Genomic DNA, 24,450 nt, shown 5'->3' on the forward strand with positions numbered 1-24,450 from the left:
ATTTAAAAAAAAAATCTTGTTTTTATGATTGTGGGAAGGAAAAGTCTGGATCACGATTAATATTCGATTAATTGTGCAGCTCTCTCCGACACGTAAAAACTCTCCTGCTGCACTAACACAGCGTAACGTAGTAGGAGACCAGGAGGAGACAGAGGAGGCCGAGGAACATGACAGGAAAGGAAGCATTTAAAAGATAATTTACTACAGAGCGCGCTATCACTCTGTGGCTGTGGACGCACGCCCCAGGTTGGTGTTTTGAGCGAGCGGATAAGACGGTCTATCCAATGAGCTCTCTGCTAAACAGGGGAACGGGTTTAGGATCTAGGCTGGAGGAGTGGCCCCTCTTATCCTTTCCCCCTCTCTCCTTATCCTCTCCCATCCATCCATCCATCCATCCACCACCACCTCATTCTTCCTGCAGAATGGAGAAGATGGGCTTAACCAGCAGCAGCCATGTCACACACATTTTCTAATTGAAAACTAAGGATGCACGATATTGGAATCTTTTTTGCACCTAATTTGAGAGAACGTCAAGTCTCTCCTGTAGTGGAATTAACACATTATTATCCTATGGTGACGGCCCTCTGGCAAATGCAGACGTAAATAAAAATAAAAACGGACACATTCACTGAGCAAAATAAGAAAACTGCTTCAACTTAGCTTATTTAAAACATGCTGTTTTTTTAAATATATTTATTCATGTAACTTTTCTTTCAAACAAAAACTATAAGATTCAGCCTACTTACAGGCTTGGATGATGCTCTCCCTGAGACAATCCTGACAACCAGGGCAGATTTGACCTATTTCACAAGTTGCAAAACAAATCAATAAAATAAGTAATCTGTGTCCACGGGGATCATTTAGTCATGCATCGAGCATTCGGTCTGCCTCTGCCTCAGTGGAAGCAGGCTGCGTGGATACTGTAAGCTCTGCATTACATTACATTACATTACGTCATTTGGCAGACGCTTTTATCCAAAGCGACTTACAATAACACATTTTTGTCAGCAATAGAGCAATCAACTATGTAACACAGTCTATGACAACTACAAGTTCTGAAGGAACAGTGGGACAAGTTTAGTTCAGTTTTTTTTTTTTTTTTTTTTAATAGAGAGAAATAAGTTAGTTCAAGAAGGGCCCAGATGGACTCTGCCTCTGACTCAGTGGAAGCAGGCTGCATGGATACTGTAAGCTCTGCCATTGGCTCCGACCATTTCAGTCGGAGCGAAGGGAAATCCCCTTCCGCTCCCTGCGTGTCACTCTCATGCCACCGCTGCTGTGAAACAGCAACAACAACCTTCATGCTGAAAAGAAATTGCAACTTTTGACGGCGATTTGGGTTGTGCAATAAAGCAGGCCTGCTTGGTACTTGGAGGGTTGTAAAGACAATGTAGCATTTTTTCCCGCTATACCAGAATGAGCGTGAGGTGAGCCAGACTCCTGCGCTGGTACAGCATACAACCAAGTGTGGAGATCGTCTGGCCAGCGAGACTACCTCACTCTCTGGAAGTGTGGCAAACCGGGGTGAAGTGAACCAACGGACAGCGGTGATTTGTGGACGCCGGTGGTTGGGCGTAGCATCCGCCCGCTGTTTATTAACCGCCCTGAAGCCTCTGGTCTGGGGGCGGTCCATCATCTCTCCCGGTGTTTATAAACCGCCCTGAAGAAGAGCCTCTCGTCTGGGGCGTTCCATCATCCCGGGGAGCGAAGTGATGGAGGACCTCGCCCCCTCCACCCCCTGATGCCTCTGCTGAAGCTATTAGCCAAGCCTTGATTTCTTTCCACACAGAGAGAAGTGGGCGGCGCTGTACAGTACACACAGAGGCCAAGGGTCATTTGTTGACTTTGGCACTCAATGAATATTGAATACAGAGGTTCATGTTTCCTGGGTGCCGCTCCCCCTTCCTCCCCCACCCCCCCCACAAAAAATAGAGAAAAAAAACTCACTTCACCGTATTTCGAATAAAATATTTGAAAATGTTCGGTAGGGATGCACAATGATATCGGCACGTCATCGTTATCGGCCGATAAAGGCTTTCAAATGAAATATCAGCATCGACCCGAAACTAACATTTCTTCTGATATGAGATCAAATGAGGCTAACCCTAACCCAGGGAGAGAGCAGAATCCAAGCTGCTTTAAGTAGGATGAATCTTATGGTTTTGTTTGAAAGAAAATGTTACATAAATAAAAAATATGGCATGTTTAACACATTCACTGCCAGCCATTTTTTTTTTACTGTAGGTAGCTTCTGCCAAGCCGTTTTTTGAGGATTCTGGCTCATTTTACAAGAGCCGAGGATAATTTTCTGCTTGGACTTTGTGAACACGAAGTTCACAAAAGTACTAATAGAATGTGTGCTTTCTCTGTCTAAAAGAGTTAGTTTGTAGAGTTAGTAGTTATGTAGATATTAGCCGTTGAGTACAGCATGGTTTCAGCGTGTGAGACAGGAAGCTGAGATAATCGCAGTTTTGTGAAATTCAATCAAACAGGCAGAACAGTCACTTTAACCATTTATTTTTGGCATCAGTGAGAGATCAGACATCTGAACAATATAGTTCTGAACACCCTCTCCTTTAAACTCCTCCCTCCGTGGGCGTGTCTGGTGGCGTTTGTCACAAGCCAGTTTCTCCTGCCTGTCTGAGCAGTGAGCAGCCTCCCTCTCTGGCGGCCCCTCGTCGGCGAGTGTGGCGAGTGTGGCGAGTGTGGACTGTGGATGGGACTCAATCGTTTCTTGGATTTTCGGTTGAGAGCTTTGATGAAGCTTTGTGCGATTCTAGGCTTTATGCTGCCCACCCAGTCTATTTTTGGAACCCCACACCGTTGTGCGCCGGTGTGCAGCAGCGTGAAAGCGTTTTCGCCTACAGTATTAGAATGAGGCTCGTTCGTTTCTGGGTTTTCGGAATGCGTGCGATTCTGGCCTTTCTGCGGGTGTTTCAAAGTGTGTTTCACCCATAATATATTATGCAAATTTGCAATCCCCCACGCCAGCACCGCTCTCCGCTCTCTGTGTGCTGCTGCTGGCGCGGCCGCTCTCAGGCGAGTCTGGTGACTGATGACTGTAAAATCGGCAAGCCATTTCCTTGAGAATTGCTTGCTCCCGCGGCTGTTTTTGGTTGGCTTTCTCTCTGTCGGGAGAGCACTGTCGCCACTTAGTTGGTCGGTAAAATAGATTATACACATTCAATACTTCCAATATTTTTATAGGAGACGTGGGGGACATTGATCCACGTAGCACCGTCAAAAAAAAAAAAAAAAAAAAAATTGACGAGTCAACTCGTCGTTGGCAGTGAACGGTTGGATTGTGTTTGACGAGTCAACTCGTCATTGGCAGTGAACGTGTTAACATAAGATAAGTTGAAGTTGTTTTCTTATTTTGCCCAGTGAATGTGTCCATTTTGAAACACATTGTATTTATGTCAGTCTGCATCTGCCAGTGGGCCATCATCATCATAAGAGGAGGCATCATAATGTGTTGATTCATCATCACCATAAGAGGAGGCATCATAATGTGTTGATTCATCATCATCATAAGAGGAGGCATCATAATGTGTTGATTCCACCACAGGAGAGACTTGATGTTCTCTCAAATTAGATGGAACAAAATGTGCGCATGTATCGGTATCGGCAGTCGGCCAAAAGAGCTAGAAAATATCTGCAAAAAATGCAATATGGTGCGTCCCTAATGTACAGCTTAATACCAAACCAGACTGTGAAAATGTATCAACAGCTGTGAGGGGTGGGGGAGTGTGCGGGGTGAAGGAGTGTGAGGGGTGAAGGAGTGTGAGGGGTGAAGGAGTGTGAGGGGTGAGGGAGTGTGAGGGAGTGTGAGGGGTGAGGGAGTGTGAGGGGTGAGGGAGTGTGAGGGGTGAGGGAGTGTGAGGGGTGAAGGAGTGTGAGGGGTGAGGGAGTGTGAGGGGTGAGGGAGTGTGAGGGGTGAGGGAGTGTGAGGGGTGAAGGAGTGTGAGGGGTGAAGGAGTGTGAGGGGTGAGGGAGTGTGAGGGGTGAGGGAGTGTGAGGGGTGAGGGAGTGTGAGGGGTGAAGGAGTGTGAGGGGTGAGGGAGTGTGAGGGGTGAGGGAGTGTGAGGGGTGAGGGAGTGTGAGGGGTGAAGGAGTGTGAGGGGTGAAGGAGTGTGAGGGGTGAGGGAGTGTGAGGGGTGAGGGAGTGTGAGGGGTGAAGGAGTGTGAGGGGTGAGGGAGTGTGAGGGGTGAGGGAGTGTGAGGGGTGAGGGAGTGTGAGGGGTGAAGGAGTGTGAGAGGTGAGGGAGTGTGAGGGGTGAGGGAGTGTGAGGGGTGAGGGAGTGTGAGGGGTGAGGGAGTGTGAGGGGTGAGGGAGTGTGAGGGGTGAGGGAGTGTGAGGGGTGAGAGAGTGTGAGGGGTGAGGGAGTTTGGCCTGCGCTGTGCACAGCCAGATAACATGTGATTTGTCATACTCAATCTCAGTTAGAGTTTTGAGGAAATTTGCAAGGCAGCTTTTAATCCTATTTTGCAGTTTTTCGTTTGAAGCGTTTCCCTATGGGCAGTGTGTAATAGCAACTGTGTATAAAACTAACACAGACTAACTGTATCGCTGGACATAGAGCCCTTTTCTAAAAAAAACCCCACACATCTGCTGCCTGAGACAAATTGAGTAACTCGCTCCTATTCGTACCGAAAAACGTGGGATCGCCGCCGCGTCTTTGCCGTTATTGTGCTTTTTATCAGCTCAACATTAGCTGGAGTGGAGGAGAGGAGAGCTGCAGGTCAGCAGCGCGGTGTGTCAGACATGCTCGTGAAGAGGGAGAAAGCAGCAGCTCCCCACGATACGATACTTAAGTCACGAGACGATATTATCACCATACGATATTATCAGTATCACCATACGATATTATCACCATACGATATTATCACCATATGATATTATCACGATACTTAAGTCACGATACAATATTATTGAGATAAAAAAAAAACCCAGATATATTGCGATTTATTACCTTCTTTCAACTGCAAATGATGTCCCCAAAGGAAAACACTTTGTCAACATCTGTTTTATCTAATGAGATACACTTTCCAGTCTGTTCATCTCACTTCAGTCATTTCTATCGCAGCAAAATGGGATTGCCAAGCAGACAGACTGACCAACACTCATCATAACGGTCATAAAAATCTGTCTTCAATGTTGCACGTGACAATTTATATCATAAAATATGGCGATACTTCTGGCATTAGTGTGACGCATGATATATTGCCACACAAAATATCGCAATGTGTTGTACTATGGATTCTCTCTCTCTCTCTCTCTCAGTCTCTCTCTCTCTCTCTCTCTCAGTCTCTCTCTCTCTCTCTCTCTCTCTCTCTTTCTCTCTCTCTGTCTCTCTCTCTCTCCCACCCTTTCTCTCTCTCTCTCTCTCTCTCTCTCTCTCAGTCTCTCTCTCTCTCTCTCTCTCTCTCCCACCCGTAGTCGCCCGCCTCCGTTCTGTTCAGCCGTGCTGCGCTCATTATTTGGCCTGAACTCTATTCTGAAAGCCTCAAATGTCACGGAAATGTTTTCCCGCCTCCAGCAGCTATAGGCGAAGCGCCGCTGACATTTTATGGATTCCTTTCAGTCTTATCAGCCATTAATTGGTGACCTTTAGCCCAGCGTTTGATCCCCCGCGGCCCCAAGAAACAAGGCTATCACAATTCTATTTCAAAAGTCAAATTTGCCTCTCGGCTGAGTTTTTGATCTAGCAGCACACAGAGCGCAGCAGATTGCACTGCTTACAAAGCCACTGCGGAGCCTGTGTGTGGAGGTCTTAGCCGAACCAGCGCCCAACCTAAGCTCAACCTACGCTGAACCCACAAGTTTCATTTAGGCGTCCTTGTTAACAGGCGAAGCCGTTCACACCACCCGCGCGCGCGCGTCACGCCGAAGCCGCGCCGAAGCCACGTTCACACCTTGCTCAAGCGATCGTTCAGGATTCACGCCTATTTTCCAAGCGTGAAGCTTGAAGCTGCCATGCATGAAGTCAATGGGAGTTGCGGGTGGGTTCAAGGCGCGCCGAGGAGGCGCTGAGAGGAAAAGAGAAGGCTTCTTGTGTGAACGGTGAGGCGTCAGTTCAGCTTGTAACCGCTTCAAGCTTCAGCTCTACTTACGTTCGGCGTCCTGTGTGAACAAGGGCTTATTTAGCTATGCAGATTGCACAATGAGCGTACTTAAAGGAACACTCCGCCCATTTTCAACCAGCTTTGTATCATTAGAACATCAGTAGTATATCAGAAAACTGTAAACGGTTTTGAAGTCTGTCATTTAATTTGACAGTTATTGAGTGTTAAAGTGTGGACCAATGACATCACTGGTCCACACTAACTCAAATTAATAACTCATTAACTCAAATCAACTCTCAATAACTGTCAAACTATTCATCATTCATCTAGTTTGACAGTTATTGAGAGTTGATTTGAGTTAATGAGTTATTAATTTAAGTTAGTGTGGACCAGTGATGTCACTGGTCCACACTTTAACACTCAATAACTGTCAAATTAAATGACAGACTTCAAAACAGTTTACAGTTTTCTGATATACTACTGATCTTCTAATGATACAAAGCTGGTTGAAAATGGGCAGAGTGTTCCTTTAAGGACAAAGACTTTGTGGTCCGCGTTAGGGGTGTCAAAAATAATCGATTATAAGATGCATCGCGATGCGGACGTGCACGATTCTGCATCGATTAACAAATATCAAAAATCGATTATTAATTAATTTTTTTTTTTTTTATCAAATAAAATAGAATGTAAGTACATGCAGTTGTTTATTTTAATTATGGATCATAATACAATGCAATTCCAAATGCACTTTTATTTTAAAAGTAGCCACACAGTGAGAAAAAAGAAAGTGAGAAAAAATAAATCATGTATTGCGGAAAAAGTGATGCATCGATTTAAGATGCATCGCGATGCATCGTGATGCATCGTTTAATCGAATCGAATCGAATCGTTGACAGATGAATCGTAATCGAATCGAATCGTGAGGCCAGTGAAGATTCACAGCCCTAGTCCGCGTTCTACCAGGTGATCCACCGGGACGCCCCGATAATTTATATTTTGAATTAGGGATGTTCATCAATTATCGAAAATCGATAATCGATCGTTAAGGATTGGAATCGATCCTGTGGCATTTGGATCGATTTTTTAATCATTAATTTTTTTTTTTTTTTTTTTTTTTTTTTTTTTGTGGACTAGGTTTGGGTGGAATTCGTTCCTCCTCGCCCCACTCCATTGCACAGCCGACTAACGTGAGGTGGAGCTTCATATAGTCTCTAGTTTTCTGGCTGGGCACGGGCCTTTGTGCCAACAAAACTGTTTTAAACATGGGAAATTCACACCGGCATGCAGTGGGACAGCAGTGTTGGAGAGGAGACACATTGAAATAAAGAGTTCATTGAGGAGAACACGTTGTCTTTCGTATTTTCTGCCATAGGCATTCATTTTGTAAAAAAAAAATTGAAAAAATTGAAAATTTTCTAAGTATTAATAAAATCGATGATCGATAATTGATCGTTAATTTTCACCGATTATCGATTTTGGAAAATTTTCAAAATGAACATCCCTATTTTGAATACCTTGGACTGCCAACATCTGTGGATCCCCTACATTGTTTAGTTTACCACTCGGGTTGACACACTTCCTCAATTCCTTCGATTGCATATAGTTGGGAGGTATCAGAGCCAGCAAAAAGATCCCTTATTTCCTACTTGTAAATAGGTTTCAGGCAATGGAGAATCATAAAAGTGGATGCAATAATAATAATAATAATGATTGGATTTATATAGCGCCTTTCCAAGTGCTCAAAGCGCTTCACAGAATCATTATTCGTTCGTACTGGTGGTTCGAAGGCGTGGCAGCCACACATCGGCGCTCAACGGCCCCTCCGACCACCATCATTCATGTCTACATTCATACCAATCATACGAGGCAAGGAGGGTTAAGTGTCTTGCCCAAGGACACAACGACAGCAGCTGGGAGGGAGCGGGGATCGAACCGCCAACCCTTGCGTCATTGGCCGACCCGCTCTACCTCCTGAGCTAAAGCCGCCCCGATGTAGGCAGGCAGGCCCCATGGCAGTGTGGGTGTTGTTGCTGAAAGGGTGTAATTTAATTGGCAGAGTGCTTTTGTCAGTAGAGAGTAGCACTCTTTATGTGATCTGAAGCTGCATACAAGAACAGAAAAGTAAGCGATGGAATTTTGAACGCAATCAATCGTCGTGATGGCAAAACCTATAACCGCAATCATCCTTTAACTATGATTTTTTACTGCGCTGCGTGTCGCACAAAATGACCATAATATATCTGCAGGGAGTTGATATGCTCATGGATCAATAGCAATCACTTGATGATTACTTTGCTAGGTGCTGATATTTCTGGCTTTACGGGTGGTGAATTTTTATATAACTCACCCGTTTATACAGTCTATGGGTGCAGAAAGAAGTCTGATTGTATAAGAACCCAATGGGAAAATGACTTCTCACTTGATTTATGACCTCAGTAAACACTTTCCTAATGAGTTTATGGTCTCACTCGCTACTTTCAAGTCTTCTTCAATACATCATGATGTTCATTTGGTACATTATGCTCCCATTTAGAGTAAATAGATGATAAAGCAGATTATATTTCGGGGCGTGATTGACAGGTCGCCTGTCCAGTGATCGACGCAGCTCGCTGATCATGGACCAATCATTTCTGGCAAAAAGAAACCCAACAACAACAACAAGATGGCGACGGTGACAATCCAAAATCCGAGGCTTCAATTCAGTCAGAAACCAGTGGGTGACTGACTATGGTTCTAATGGCAGAGCAGGAGCATTCACTCTCCCTCCACACTTAGATCCATATCATCCCTTCCTCCATCTCCCTATTAGTGGGAGGCTATCTGTTGCTTCAACAAGCTAAAATTGTTGTGATAGGCTGATGACTAGAGCAGGGGTAATCTGCTGTGTTGTGATAGGCTGATGACTAGAGCAGGGGTAATCTGCTGTGTTGTGATAGGATGATGACTAGAGCAGGGGTAATCTGCTGTGTTGTGATAGGCTGATGACTTGAGCAGGGGTAATATGCTGTGTTGTGATAGGCTGATGACTAGAGCAGGGGTAATCTACTGTGTTGTGATAGGCTGGTGACTAGAGTGGGGGTAATCTGCTGTGTTGTGATAGGCTGATGACTAGAGCAGGTGTAATCTACTGTGTTCTGATAGGCTGATGACTAGAGCAGCTGTACTCTGCTGTGTTGTGATAGGCTGATGACTAGAGCAGGGGTAATCTGGTGTGTTGTGATTAACTGATGACTAGAGTGGGGGTAATCTGCTGTGTTGTGATAGGCTGATGACTAGAGCAGGGGTAATCTGCTGTGTTGTGATAGGCAGATGACTAGAGCAGCTGTACTCTGCTGTGTTGTGATAGGCTGATGACTAGAGCAGGTGTAATCTACTGTGTTCTGATAGGCTGATGACTAGAGCAGCTGTACTCTGCTGTGTTGTGATAGGCTGATGACTAGAGCAGGTGTACTCGGCTGTCTTGTGATAGGCTGATGACTAGAGCAGGGGTAATCTGCTGTGTAAGGTCAAAGTTTTTAATTAGTTTTATCGGGCCTACATTATGGAGAAGCGTGCTTCTGTCCGGCCATCTGTCTTCCTTTATTCTGATGCCTCTTGATGTGATTTGTAATTTCCTCCCCCGTAGTATCAAGTATATTAGGATATTTTCCTGGGTATTGTTATCAAAGTTAGAAATTCTAGTATCGTGCTGACAAGCCTAAACCTGAGACTAAGTTCTAATTAGTCAATCAGGCTCCATCCAGCCTATATTGCAGCACCTTGTTCTGTCTCACAGATGATATCAGCTAAATGTTCCCCGGAGTTGGAATGAAAGTCCTGAAACTCCCCGAGTGCGCTCAGTTCACTCACTGCCTTCCCCGGCAAAGCGAAAGATGGTGATGTTGTTACGACGTTATCTGTGATAGAATGTACAGCCGCCCCGCGCCGACGCGTATGAATCACTCCATTTAAATTCGACTTTCTCCGAGAAGTGTTTTTGTCAATTTGGAGTCGGCCCATGATTCATCTGAGCTAATCTAGTCATGTTGAGATCCTTGCTCGCTGAAAAGGAAGCCATTATTCTACGTAACCACATTGTCTGCTGCAATCAGCCCTGCCGAGAGGAAGGCAAGGACAGAACCATTTGTCTCTTAGTCTTGGCATATTTGTTTTGATTTTTAATTTGCTCTTTTCAATTTGGGTTGGTGTGGTGCTGATTGTTTGGTGGTGCTGGTGGTTGGTTTATTGTTTATTATGGATCCCCATTAGTCTTGACTATTCGGACTATTCTTCTTCCTGGGGTCCCCCTAGTGGTGATTGTTTGGCCATCGTCATTTGTGTACTGTATGAGAAAAAGGCAGTAATTGACTTGAGGTTTCAGCCCCTGAACTGTTGGCACTAGAGAGACTCCGTCAGCATGAGGTCATGCCTGATTATTGCAGCAGAAATTGCTTCGAGTACGAATCAGAGAGGCAACTAATTAGGGAATTAAACGGCATAAAAGACATTTAATTAATTGCGTTTTATCTGTAACTACCATGGTAATTAAATAATGCGCTGAACACAACACACTGCATTTATAAGCCTGTGTTTGGACGTTCCGGTTGTACCTCTTGATGATAAGTTGACAAGTTTAAAGTTTACTGACTGAGTATTTTTCTGACGTTTTACTTTTACTACCTACATTGTACTGTAACACAAATATCTGCACGTTCTACGCCTTACATTTTCAAAACAGGCTAGTTACTTTCATTTTCATTCACGACGGACCAAAACAGTTAGCTTTGCACAGAAACAGCCAGTAGAAATACTTTTTACTTTTATTACATTTCATTGCATGTACTTTTTTTTTTAACTTTTACTTGAGTAAACAAGTTGAATCACTACTTCTACTTTTACCATAGTCTTTTTTTTACACAAGTAACTATACTTCTAAGAATGTGTGTACTTTTTCCCATCTCTGATCTTGGAATGTGCATGTCCTTAACCTGTCCCGTGCCTTGTGTCCCGTGCAGGGCAGCAAAGGGGACGGACAGTGACGGTGACCTGGCTGTCTCCAGGCCGGACCAAGAGGGAGGCCGGCCCCTCCTCGCAGGTCAGATACCCCCCCACACACCCCTCCATGTGACCTCCCTCTCAGGCCTGTACTCTGTACTCTAAAGCGGGGAACACGCTCCCAACGTCAGCCTCCACTTGGTACCTTGCAGACGGCAGCGAGACCTGTATACTCGTCAGCTTGATGAGGGGTCACAGGGGAGTCCCCAGCAAAATGAATCAATTGTGTGATGATTTTGAAGTTAGGATTTCAAAGTTAGCCCAAGGAGAGAATGTAGTGCATTTACTGTACTTGGTAATAGCGTTCACTCTCTCTCTCCTGTTATCTCCCCATCTATATCTCACACCTATAATCAAAGAGGGGGTTGCTGGCATGCGCACCCTTCTCACGGGGGCCATTTTGTGTCAAAAAGGCAGGGTAAACACAGGTGCAAGCAAAACACTAATGAGGGTTTCAAGAGGGTTTTTTTTTTTTACTGCTTTTTCAACACAAAATGGCCCCCGTGAGAAGGGTCTATTGCTCAGCTGCAGTTGAGCCGGCGTGCGTATGTGAGCTGCGTAGCCGGCTGTAGCATGTTTTCTGCAGAACATTGCTTCTGTCTATTGGTTTGGTTTTTGACGGTGATCTTGCCCTTTCTTCAACCATCAGATATCAGACTTCTCCTCTGATGTTATGATGAAGTTTTGATGATTTTTTTTTTAAATCTATGCAGGAAAAATTCTGGAATGATTCCACACAGGTATGCATGGAAATGTTTTCAGTGATGTTTGTAAATCAAATTCTTCCTTTCAAAGCAGCAATTTATTTGACCTCTGACCCTATACACCTCTGGTGAAATGCTTACACTGGAGTGCATCTTTGGGCTTGTGTACACAATCAAACAATTCCCTAACTGCACAGCAGTTATAATACAGTTATAATACAGTTGCACAGCAGTTATAATACAGTTATAATACAGTTAAGCTCTAAAAGGTTCCTGTGGTAATTGGAAGTCTTAAGCGTTCCTCATAGCAAAGGAGGTCTTAGCTCCGAGATACATTTAGTGAAACCCGCTTTGTCACAGTCTGAGTGAAGGACGTCTATTCCTGTGTGTGTGTGTGTGTGTGTGTGTGTGTGTGTGTGTGTGTGTGTGTGTGTGTATGTGTGTGTGTGTGTGTGTGTGTGTGTGTGTGTGTGTGTGTGTGTGTGTGTGTGTGTGTGTGTGTCCAGAGGGCCCGCTTGACTCTGTGCTGAGGTTACTCATATGGAGGCTTTTTAGCTGTCCTCATTTCCAGCCGGCCTCATCCTACACACACACACACACACACACACACACACACACACACACACACACACACACACACACACACACACACACACACACACACACACACACACACACACACACACACACACACACACACAGGTGGGAGGACGATGGGATGTCCTCTGTTCTGATTGGATGATTGCTTGATGGGGCACCTCCTTTATGTGTGTGTGTATATGGAGATGTGGCGATGCCGCCCATGATACTTTGTGATGGTCTGATGATGGAAACGTCTATTAAAATGTCTCCGCAGCAGAAGGCAGGACAGTGTGTCTCCGCAGCAGAAGGCAGGACAGTGTGTCTCCGCAGCAGAAGGCAGGACAGTGTGCAACAGTTTCTTTCTTCTCTTGAAGGACGATGAAATAAAAGACTATCTGCTCTTTAGAAAAGTGAAGGAGAAAAGCGAGGAAGGTGAGTTGCTAATTAATTCACCGGCAGTCAAAAGACCTGGGCTGTATAATAAAACCAAGTATCAATTCCAATAAAACAGAGATGCTGCTAGTTGGTCGAGCAGCGAAACATAAACACCAGTTCATTAATGTAAGTAACCATAAACCTTGATGGCTGTTTCATTTCCCAAAAACCCACAGTCAGGAATCTAACAGGAGTACTTCTCGATCAACACATTAAAAACATCACCAAATCTGCTTTTTTCCACCTACGCAACTTAGCTAGGAATCCATCCAATTTGATCACTGGCCGATGCTGAAATCTGGTACATGCAGTTTATGCGTTTTGTGTGGAGTTTAGTTTAGTTTTTTAGTTTATTAGTTTAGTTGTACAGGGACAATGCACATGAATCAACATTGCTGCAAATGTGCCAGTTTTAGCTGGGTAGCTAATTTTCAACTGCAGTCCCCTGTGCAAGGTGTTGATTGCCGGATAAAAACAGTAAAAAACAACAACAACAACAACAACAACAAAGAGAGTTTGGGAACTCTCGATCTCTGCTTCAAGTTAGCTTGCTAGGTCAGCACTAAACCCCGCGTCACCAGGCACAGTCCTCTCACAACACTTCAGGGGAGAGGTGACCATGTGACCATTTAGGAGACTTGATAGTACCACTTCTTACAATTGGCGGAGCCTGGGGTGACGTATCTCTATTATGGATCATCTCTGATATAGTGATACCAAAACTGCTCCAAATTACATCATTATGACATCATTTGGTCCAGGAGGTTCTGTGAAGGAATGGGACACTCTCGGGCCAGGCAAGATGGAAGTTAAACATTGTTCATTTGCATAATACTACTGATTTTGTAATGATATACAAAAATCAGAAAAGTGGCTCTTCCAGTAGAAATGAGTAAAAGTTATATTCTGAAGCTTCTCATCTGTTGAATTTCACTCAACTTCCACAATCCCCTGTGTATTCAGAGAGAACTTTAATCCCCTGTGTATTCAGAGAGAACTTTGCATCTTTGCATTGTTGGTAGAAACATTTGTACAGACACTGTGTACTTGTTTTCTGAAAGGATTTAGCATTTATGCGTGAACACGTTCCACATGAATGCATTAAAGACCAGAGCCAAGTTCAACAACTGCTGCGCTTGTAGTAAAGTTTTCCGAAAGACCTTTGATCAACGACGATTTGAGGACAAGCGAACTCACGGGAGCCCTCAGTCAGTGACCGAGGGCTCCCGTCACTGCACAGATCTGAACCTTCTGAGAGTGTAGCACGGTGTCAGGCCTTTGTCAGCAGCGTGTACTTGACGGTGATCATTGAAGGCGTGTGGCGACCTCTCGCGCATCTCAATGCTTTACGGCAGGCGGGAGCGAGCGTGGAGCCCCCTGCTGACGAGCCCCTGCTGACGAGCAGAGGTGGAAAGAGTCCTGACAAATCCTACTCAAGTATTCTTACTTTAGTGGAAAAGTAACAAGTACAAGTACCCGTCACTTTCGTGACACAAAACGTGACGGTGACTTAAGCTGTGTTCACATCGAGATATTTATTTTTCTCCCTGTCGCTCGAGTCAACCCTTTGGAATCGCTCTGTCGCTGTGTTTAAATCGCTCGTCAAAAGGCACAATTCTCAAGACTAGTCTAGAGCCACCGTAGTTGTTTACAAGCTAAGCCTATCAGCGTGCTCCTAGTCTCGCTAGCCAGCCTCTCTTCCTTTCCATCAGAGAGTCTGGCGTCGCAGGTTTCCATTGTGGGATTGCGAAAAAAATGCTCTGTTTGGGTTAACCAATCAGCCTCGTCTTGGGCAGTGCTTAGCGTTAGTGCCCTTGGAAAATAGTTTCGGGGTGGAACTTGTGCCGAGCAGGCCTTCTTTATTGCACAATCCAAATTTTCTTCAAAACTTGCCATTTTCAGCGTGTAGCAACGAGTTAGCCTGTAGGTTTCTGCCGTTAGCTTTCTACGCTAGCTAGTTAGCGTTCGGCGGGAGCATTACAGCGACACACATGGGTGCGGAAGCCGCTCTGATTGACATATGGTCGGAGCCAATGAACAGAGCATGACAGAGCTTGCAAGCGGGGGAGCGGATATCCTGCTGCCACCGAAACAGCCGCTCGAATGGGAGAGCAGCTTTAGAGCAGGGGCGGGCTGATCCCTGTTGCCTGTTTCCACAGCGCCAGACTCTCTGATGGAAAGGAAGAGAGGCTGGCTAGCGAGACTAGCGTGCTCCTAATGCGAGCTCTATACCGGTAGTACAGACTTCACTTCATGTCAGCTGTCAGCCTGTCAATCAGCTGTCAATGCGGTTTGTTGCCACACAATAAACCAGCGGTTTGTTCCAAGCCAGTGTGATCCTTGACTCGCTCTCACACGGCAGCCAATCAGCGTTGAACAGCGAGCGACTGTTGGCAGCGAAATTTCGCTCGAGTTGGGATATTTCATCTCGGGCGACGAGCGAACTTTCGCCCTATCGCTCTGTCGCTGTCTCTCGGACGCCCAGCGATTTTTCTTCCGGGCGAATATACGCTCAATCGCTCGTTTGCATTGACTTTGTATGTAAACTCGATGCCAGCGAAAAACTTTAATAGGACGGTGTGAACGCACCGTTACAGACAGACGCCGCTACCTAACCGCCCGCCCGTCCACCTTTTGATGATAGGATGAAGCATATCACAAGCATTTGGGTATAATTAAAGTCATTTTATTGGCCTGTCATATCCTGCAGAAATGTTAGCTTCGGGGCGATGTCAATATTTCATTTTAAAGCCTTTATCAGTCAATACTGATGACGACGTGCCGATATCATTGTGCATCCCTCCCTACTCATTTCCTCATCTTCCTTGTTTTTTTCTAATCTGCCTCCAGTCTTCCTGGAGCTCGGAAGGCAGTATCTTCCCCACCATCTCCCCTGCCTCCTCGCTCGCTCGCTCCTCTCTCTGGCTCCCGAGTGATTAGATTATCTCTCACCTCGCCAAACAAGCAGCAGACGCCGTGACATTCACCCTGGCAAGATCCGCTCAGGCACAGGGGGGGGATGGAGAGTCCTCTCCATGCATGGTCCAGACTCCAGACGGCACAAGGGGGGTGGGTGTGGGGGGATGGGTGGTGGAGCTGCTCCATGCCTGGTCCAGACGGCATCATGAGCAGGAGCTTCGGCATGCACATCGCAGTCACACTGATGATGCACTCTAGGCTTTTTACCAATATGGCCTTGGAGAGCCCATGCCAATGTTTTTGGAATGGACAGCTGCCAATTAGGCAATATTATGTGCCGATATTTATTTTCATGCCAGAGAAGCAAACAAAAATCCCCCCAAATTACGAGTATTCAGAATTCCTGAAGACCATCTGAACCACTATTTTAGACCCAAGAGGTACTCAAACTCTCCACTGACACCCAGCATAATAATAACACTAACATCAGAATTCATCCAAAATTAGAATAAGCTTCTCATAGACAAACCAGTGCAGTGCAGTATTGATCAAATTATACTGGATAATTAAACTGCATCAAATCCATCATATCTGACTTCCATATTCCAAGTTTGAATAAAAGCCCCCATATCCACGGGATATATTGACAAAATGATACATTGGTCTGACTCTAACCCAAATGCGCACACAACCAAAAGACACACAATGCACGTACAGTACTTACATGAACCAGTATTGAGCAACCATTACTCAGACAGACTTTTCTACAGCTTTCCTCACTCTATTCCTGGCAACCTTCTCCTTGACATTCTTGTTGCAAGGGAAGGTTCAGGGCACTTTGAGCTGTCAAGTGAACTAGAACGGCTCAGGAGTAAGTGTTCAGTATGTCAGTGGAGCTGAGGAAGACTCAGGAGTAAGTGTTCAGTATGTCAGTAGAGGAAGACTCAGGAGTAAGTGTTCAGTATGTCAGTGGAGCTGAGGAAGACTCAGGAGTAAGTGTTCAGTATGTCAGTAGAGGAAGACTCAGGAGTAAGTGTTCAGTATGTCAGTGGAGCTGAGGAAGACTCAGGAGTAAGTGTTCAGTATGTCAGTAGAGGAAGACCCAGGAGTAAGTGTTCAGTATGTCAGTAGAGGAAGACTCAGGAGTAAGTGTTCAGTATGTCAGTAGAGCTGAGGAAGACTCAGGAGTAAGTGTTCAGTATGTCAGTAGAGGAAGACTCAGGAGTAAGTGTTCAGTATGTCAGTAGAGCTGAGGAAGTCTCAGGAGTAAGTGTTCAGTATGTCAGTAGAGCTGAGGAAGACTCAGGAGTAAGTGTTCAGTATGTCAGTAGAGGAAGACTCAGGAGTAAGTGTTCAGTATGTCAGTAGAGCTGAGGAAGACTCAGGAGTAAGTGTTCAGTATGTCAGTAGAGCTGAGGAAGACTCAGGAGTAAGTGTTCAGTATGTCAGTAGAGGAAGACTCAGGAGTAAGTGTTCAGTATGTCAGTAGAGCTGAGGAAGTCTCAGGAGTAAGTGTTCAGTATGTCAGTAGAGCTGAGGAAGACTCAGGAGTAAGTGTTCAGTATGTCAGTAGAGCTGAGGAAGACTCAGGAGTAAGTGTTCAGTATGTCAGTAGAGGAAGACTCAGGAGTAAGTGTTCAGTATGTCAGTAGAGCTGAGGAAGACTCAGGAGTAAGTGTTCAGTATGTCAGTAGAGCTGAGGAAGTCTCAGGAGTAAGTGTTCTCTATGTCAGTAGAGCTGAGGAAGACCCAGGAGTAAGTGTTCAGTATGTCAGTAGAGCTGAGGAAGACTCAGGAGTAAGTGTTCAGTATGTAAGTAGGGCTGAGGAAGACTCAGGAGTAAGTGTTCTCTATGTCAGTAGAGCTGAGGAAGACCCAGGAGTAAGTGTTCAGTATGTCAGTAGAGCTGAGGAAGACTCAGGAGTAAGTGTTCAGTATGTCGGTAGAGGAAGACTCAGGAGTAAGTGTTCAGTATGTCAGTAGAGGAAGACTCAGGAGTAAGTGTTCAGTATGTCGGTAGAGCTGAGGAAGACTCAGGAGTAAGTGTTCAGTATGTCAGTAGAGCTGAGGAAGACTCGGGAGTAAGTGTTCAGTATGTCGCTAGAGCTGAGGAAGACTCAGGAGTAAGTGTTCAGTATGTCAGTAGAGGAAGACTCAGGAGTAAGTGTTCAGTATGTCAGTAGAGCTGAGGAAGACTCATGAGTAAGTGTTCAGTATGTCAGTAGAGTTGAGGAAGACTCAGGAGTAAGTGTTCAGTATGTCAGTAGAGCTGAGGAAGACTCAGGAGTAAGTGTTCATTATGTCAGTAGAGCTGAGGAAGACTCAGGAGTAAGTGTTCAGTATGTCAGTAGAGGAAGACTCTGGAGTAAGTGTTCAGTATGTCAGTAGAGGAAGACTCGGGAGTAAGTGTTCAGTATGTCAGTAGAGGAAGACTCGGGAGTAAGTGTTCAGTATGTCAGTAGAGGAAGACTCGGGAGTAAGTGTTCAGTATGTCAGTAGAGCTGAGGAAGACCCAGGAGTAAGTGTTCAGTATGTCAGTAGAGGAAGACTCGGGAGTAAGTGTTCAGTATGTCAGTAGAGGAAGACTCAGGAGTAAGTGTTCAGTATGTCAGTAGAGCTGAGGAAGACCCAGGAGTAAGTGTTCAGTATGTCAGTGGAGCTGAGGAAGACCCAGGAGTAAGTGTTCAGTATGTCAGTAGAGGAAGACTCAGGAGTAAGTGTTCAGTATGTCAGTAGAGGAAGACTCAGGAGTAAGTGTTCAGTATGTCAGTAGAGGAAGACTCAGGAGTAAGTGTTCAGTATGTCAGTAGAGCTGAGGAAGACTCATGAGTAAGTGTTCAGTATGTCAGTAGAGTTGAGGAAGACTCAGGAGTAAGTGTTCAGTATGTCAGTAGAGCTGAGGAAGACTCAGGAGTAAGTGTTCATTATGTCAGTAGAGCTGAGGAAGACTCAGGAGTAAGTGTTCAGTATGTCAGTAGAGGAAGACTCAGGAGTAAGTGTTCAGTATGTCAGTAGAGGAAGACTCAGGAGTAAGTGTTCAGTATGTCAGTAGAGGAAGACTCAGGAGTAAGTGTTCAGTATGTCAGTAGAGCTGAGGAAGACTCAGGAGTAAGTGTTCAGTATGTCAGTAGAGGAAGACTCAGGAGTAAGTGTTCAGTATGTCAGTAGAGGAAGACTCAGGAGTAAGTGTTCAGTATGTCAGTAGAGGAAGACTCAGGAGTAAGTGTTCAGTATGTCAGTAGAGGAAGACTCAGGAGTAAGTGTTCAGTATGTCAGTAGAGGAAGACTCATGAGTAAGTGTTCAGTATGTCAGTAGAGGAAGACCCAGGAGTAAGTGTTCAGTATGTCAGTAGAGCCGAGGAAGACTCAGGAGTAAGTGTTCAGTATGTCAGTAGAGGAAGACCCAGGAGTAAGTGTTCAGTATGTCAGTAGAGCCGAGGAAGACTCAGGAGTAAGTGTTCAGTATGTCAGTAGAGCTGAGGAAGACTCAGGAGTAAGTGTTCATTATGTCAGTAGAGCTGAGGAAGAATCAGGAGTAAGTGTTCAGTATGTCAGTAGAGGAAGACTCGGGAGTAAGTGTTCAGTATGTCAGTAGAGGAAGACTCGGGAGTAAGTGTTCAGTATGTCAGTAGAGCTGAGGAAGACTCATGAGTAAGTGTTCAGTATGTCAGTAGAGGAAGACCCAGGAGTAAGTGTTCAGTATGTCAGTAGAGCTGAGGAAGACTCAGGAGTAAGTGTTCAGTATGTCAGTAGAGGAAGACCCAGGAGTAAGTGTTCAGTATGTCAGTAGAGCTGAGGAAGACCCAGGAGTAAGTGTTCAGTATGTCAGTAGAGGAAGACTCAGGAGTAAGTGTTCAGTATGTCAGTAGAGGAAGACTCAGGAGTAAGTGTTCAGTATGTCAGTAGAGGAAGACCCAGGAGTAAGTGTTCAGTATGTCAGTAGAGGAAGACTCAGGAGTAAGTGTTCAGTATGTCAGTAGAGCTGAGGAAGACTCAGGAGTAAGTGTTCAGTATGTCAGTAGAGGAAGACTCAGGAGTAAGTGTTCAGTATGTCAGTAGAGGAAGACTCAGGAGTAAGTGTTCAGTATGTCAGTAGAGCTGAGGAAGACTCAGGAGTAAGTGTTCAGTATGTCAGTGGAGGAAGACTCAGGAGTAAGTGTTCAGTATGTCAGTAGAGCTGAGGAAGACTCAGGGATTGAAACAAATCTGATTCTAGTCCCTGTAAGTTGAGCTTTCTGAGTTTTCTGCTCTTGTCTGCGCTCTCTGATCTGCTCCGTAAGAAATAGCTGTACTGTGTCTGAGCATCAGTCTCGACTTCACTTTGTTATCCTCGACTCTCCGACCGCGAGGAACTTCTGGCTGTCAGATGTCAACATCTGTCTCCTTTGTCCTTTGTGTTTTGGGGACTGTTTCCTGGAGCTGCTTCAGATGGAACGCTCGCTCACACAGTGCTCTCTGAAGAGAAGCTCGCTCACACAGTGCTCTCTGAAGAGAAGCGGACTAGAGGGCTTGGTGCATTTTGCACATCTTTTTGTTTTGCATGCGACCTATTCACATTACAATCCACATAGGGCCAGAAGACCTACCACGTCACTGACACCATGGGTTTGAAGAATCTGGCTTTTGTTGCATGCTATATCCCCTCTCTCCCCCGTTTCCTATCTCTCGGTGCAGTGAACTATCTGAAGCAGAGACACCACCATGCACATATTTTCTGGGGAGAAAAAAGAAGAAAAGGAGATTAGTCTCGACCCTATCTCCCCTCCTTGTGTCAACACGAGCGAGTGCTTTGGCATTGTGTACACTAGCGAGGGCGGGGGTGAGAGCGAGAGAGGGGCCAGAAGTCTCCCTCAGTGCTGCTGAGATCATCCTTCACTGCTATCCCTCAAATCCTGGCCTTTTGGAGATGCAACAAACACCACGCTGGCTCCTCTCCGCCGGGAGCTTGAAGACTCGGAAATGTCAAGACCCCAGTCTGACTGACAATCAGCCACTGGCCCCGCGTTAGAGAGAGAGAGGGGGGAGGAGGGCAGACATGACAGCAAGAAGGAAGTGGAAGTGGAAGACAACGCTTTTGTTCCAGAAGGAGACACATTTATTACCTTTTTTTCCCCCCACTGCAAATGATGTCCCCAAAGGGAAACTTTGTCAACATCTGCTTTATGTAAGATCAAGTTTCCAGTCTGTTCATCTCCCTTCAATCATTTTTATTGCAGCAAAATTGTCAAGCAGACAAGACAGACTGACCAAACACTGTCGTAAAAACCCGTCCTAAATGTTGCACGCGCCTGACAATTTTTACAATAAAATATCACACAATACTTGGCATTTGTGCGATAGATTCGTGCTATTCGAGATATTGCCACATCAAATATTGCGATACTATGCTGTATCGATCCCCTACTGTTCCCGGACCCGTAGTGTGTCGTGAATGCTGGCAACGTGCTATTCTATCACGTAGCCTGTGCTAGCTGACAGAGGCAGCCAGGCTGGTAATAGTAGATGTGTTAGCTGTTCCCTCCTTTCTGTGTACATCTGGCTTGTGTACGCTCGCCTGCATTCAGCTCTCTGTGCGCTGAGCAGAGTCAGCAACAAAACCACTATTCCTACTGCTGCTGCCAACCAACTAAGCTGCTGTGTGGTGGGCTTCCCGTACCCATACAGCTTCTCCACCCGTACAAATCCTTTTGTATTGCAGCTGCAGATCGATGTTTATGCCAATACTCACTAACTTTATAAGCCCAAATGGGGTTTCCTGTCTCTACCGGCACAATCTTTTGTCTTTGTTTTCCTTTTGTCTGTTTTTGATTTGAACATGTGCAAATAAATCAACGAAGATCAACTCAACTTGAAATGTGGTCATTTTCAGGCCTCCAACACGACATGTTTCTCCCACATTTGTATTGTTGTCAGGGTGGGAAAGCATTTAGAAACAGCATTTATAGACAAGTTTCCTGGGCACTTCCGGTTTGCTTCGGGACTCGGCCGCGATATGTCCGTCTCTTCCAGAATACAGAGAGGCGTAACGTACTAGCGTAGTAGCCATAGCGACTGCCGAAAAAATGCAAACTTGGGATCATTCTCCGAGTCTCCTGTCTAACGAAAGAGTGTCTATCCCACACCCGTTGACAGTGGACACATGGGAAGATAATATGTGTAAATGGCCGAACGTAACTACAGGCAGGATTATAGCGTATTTTGAGGAATCAATGGCGGTGGACGGCAACGCGATGAACAATCTCAAAAGCTCTGAAGCGTACCAATAGGCTCGTTTGAGATGACTGCCGCCTCGCCTGGAAAGCAGACGAGAGCAGGCGAGCACAGTCAGGCGAGGCGTCAACAAGTCGAGCACCCCCGACGGCACACTCGCTGCTGCTTTTCTTCTTCTACAGTTTTGTTTAACAGCGGTTTGTAAACAAATTAAAACATGCATTAGCGCCACCCACACTCACTGCTCAAATAACACAGCCCTTCAGATTCCTTATTTTTATTTTAATGTAGGCATTCCAGGTGGTATTTATGTAAAATATGGAGTGACAGCTTGGAATAGATATAAAATTGAAGTTTCTACACTTCACTGTGGGTTTGTGATGCACCTGTGTTGAACCAATGGGCGCTCAGCTTGATGCGTTTCTCGTCATCCTCTGTCATCCACAGTCGGGCGCAGTTGGTGGGGAGCAACTGCGGCGCCTCGCTCCAAATCTGTGCCCGCCTCGCTCTCGCGAGAGTCACGTGACTCACGCAGTCGGGCAGGACGGAGCAAGTCGGACAACTTTCTAACCATCATGCAATGGGGCAAGCAAGGCGCTGGTCGAATCTGCGCAGAATTTGCTCATCTCAAACGAGCCTAATATCTCCACACAGCAACAAAGTAGGTCGGGTATGTTGTAACGCTATGTATGTCATCAAATTACCCACAGTCAGGCTATCTCCCGTTGTGAATGAATATTACGGCTATTATTCCAGTGTTGTCATTAAGAGGCCGATTTCGATTTCAGCAATAATATTTAATTGGTCGGCACGTCGTTCTCGGTAAGGACGCTTTCGTGATTGAAACAGACAACATGCACGCATGCTCCTACTGTAGCCTATCTATCTGCATTTGCAGACACTCATGAACCCATATCTTCTGGACATTGCCTTGATGAAAAAACAACGTAGCGTTATCTAAAAGTAATAAGTGCGACAGTGTCAGTGCAGACAGCGCACAACTTGAATCTCCAGCAATAGGCTACGCACCTTAATCTCTCCCACTCCACACCTGGCACCTGCGGCAGCTCTCCTGCACTCGTTCTCGGCTCCCATGTGGCTTTATTTGTGGTAAGCATTTTGGTTAATCTCCTCATCATACGAGCGTCGGGCACCAAGCGCGAGCCATTGATTGATTGATTCGCCCGACGTAGGTAAAAAGGCTTTTTACCTCCGCTAAATTGACAGCGCCAGCGGGTCTCTTTCGCTTTTGACGGCGGCAGGCACGCTTCTGTTTCTTTCCTGCCGTCTTGCTGGCCTCGGCTGAAGTAGGCTACTTGTTGCATGATCTCGATTAAAAAAAGGACTGGCCTAGCAAGGGATGTCTGTTTTGACATTTCGGTTTCCTCCTGTGTGTTTCCTCACAGCGGGTCCAGCGCTGGCCGGCGGGACTGATGCTGCTTGTGTGGCTTTTAAACTGCGCTCTACAGTAAAGAAAGCGTCTGCTATATTTTTCTTTTTCACCAACACTCAACACACAGGGGGCGGAAAAAATATGATGTAATAAGTCTCTATTTAAGTCGTAGCTTATTGACAACATCACTTAGGCTGCTGTGGACGCAATGTGGACTTAACCGGAAGCCGGGAACATATAAGGCTGCTGTGGCGCCGCCCTAGGCCAGCGCGGGGAAACTTATCTATAGCATCATGGCACATTGGGAAACTGGGAATTTCCCAGTTGAGAGAGGCGACCAGTTCTGGTCGCTCGGGAGGGCCTGTTCGTGGGGAGGGGAACTGGGGGAATAGCCCTGATCCTCCCACGCGATGTCCTGCAGGTGAAACACCTCGCTGTCAGGTGAAAAGAAGCGGCTGGCGACTGCACATGTATCAGAGGAAGAATGTGCTAGTCTACAACTCTCCCCAGATCGGCAGAGGAGGTGGAGCAATGACCGGGACAACAGGGGGAATTGGCCAAGTACAAATGGGGAGAAAATGGGGGCGGGAATACGGAGGGAGGAAAAGGATGTGTGTGTGTGTGTGTGTGTGTGTGTGTGTGTGTGTGTGTGTGTGTGTGTGTGTGTGTGTGTGTGTGTGTGTGTGTGTGTGTGTGTGTGTGTGTGTGTGTGTGTGTGTGTGTGTGTGTGTGTGTGTGTGCGCGCGCGCGTGCGTGCGTGCGTGCGTGCGTGTGGGCGGCAGGGTAAACTGTGCTGCTCTGTGTCCTACGGCTCTGTGTAGTGTACATGGGCAGAGATGGGAAAAGTACACACATTCTTTACTCAAGTAGAAGTACAGTTACTTGTCTAAATAAAGACTCTGGTTAAAGTAGAATTATTCAACTTGTTTAATACTCCAATTAACGCTCTCCAATGATAGTAGTAGGATTGGCTACAGGGGGTGTATGCTGATGGTATATAATCTCTGCTCCTGCATTTGTTTGAAACACAGTCACTGAAGAACTAAATGTAGGAAATATGAAAATGAATAAACTGACTCCCTTCAAGCTTCAAGTCAGTTTTGGTGG

General features: G+C 45.7%; 1 protein-coding gene across 1 annotated transcript in view; it reads left to right on the plus strand.

Moving 5' to 3' along the window:
* adam19a (ADAM metallopeptidase domain 19a) overlaps positions 1–24,450 on the plus strand; it is a gene marked incomplete at both ends in the record, with an annotated part of 148,134 nt that overhangs the window by 21,045 nt on the left and 102,639 nt on the right. Inside the window, one exon of the mRNA XM_083640268.1 lies at positions 11,061–11,140. Coding sequence (XP_083496394.1) covers positions 11,061–11,140 — 80 coding nt within the window. The remainder of the gene's footprint in view (positions 1–11,060; positions 11,141–24,450) is intronic.

Source organism: Poromitra crassiceps (assembly GCF_964638095.1).
Source record: "Poromitra crassiceps genome assembly, chromosome: 7".
In the NCBI taxonomy this organism is placed as follows: Eukaryota; Metazoa; Chordata; class Actinopteri; order Beryciformes; family Melamphaidae; genus Poromitra; species Poromitra crassiceps.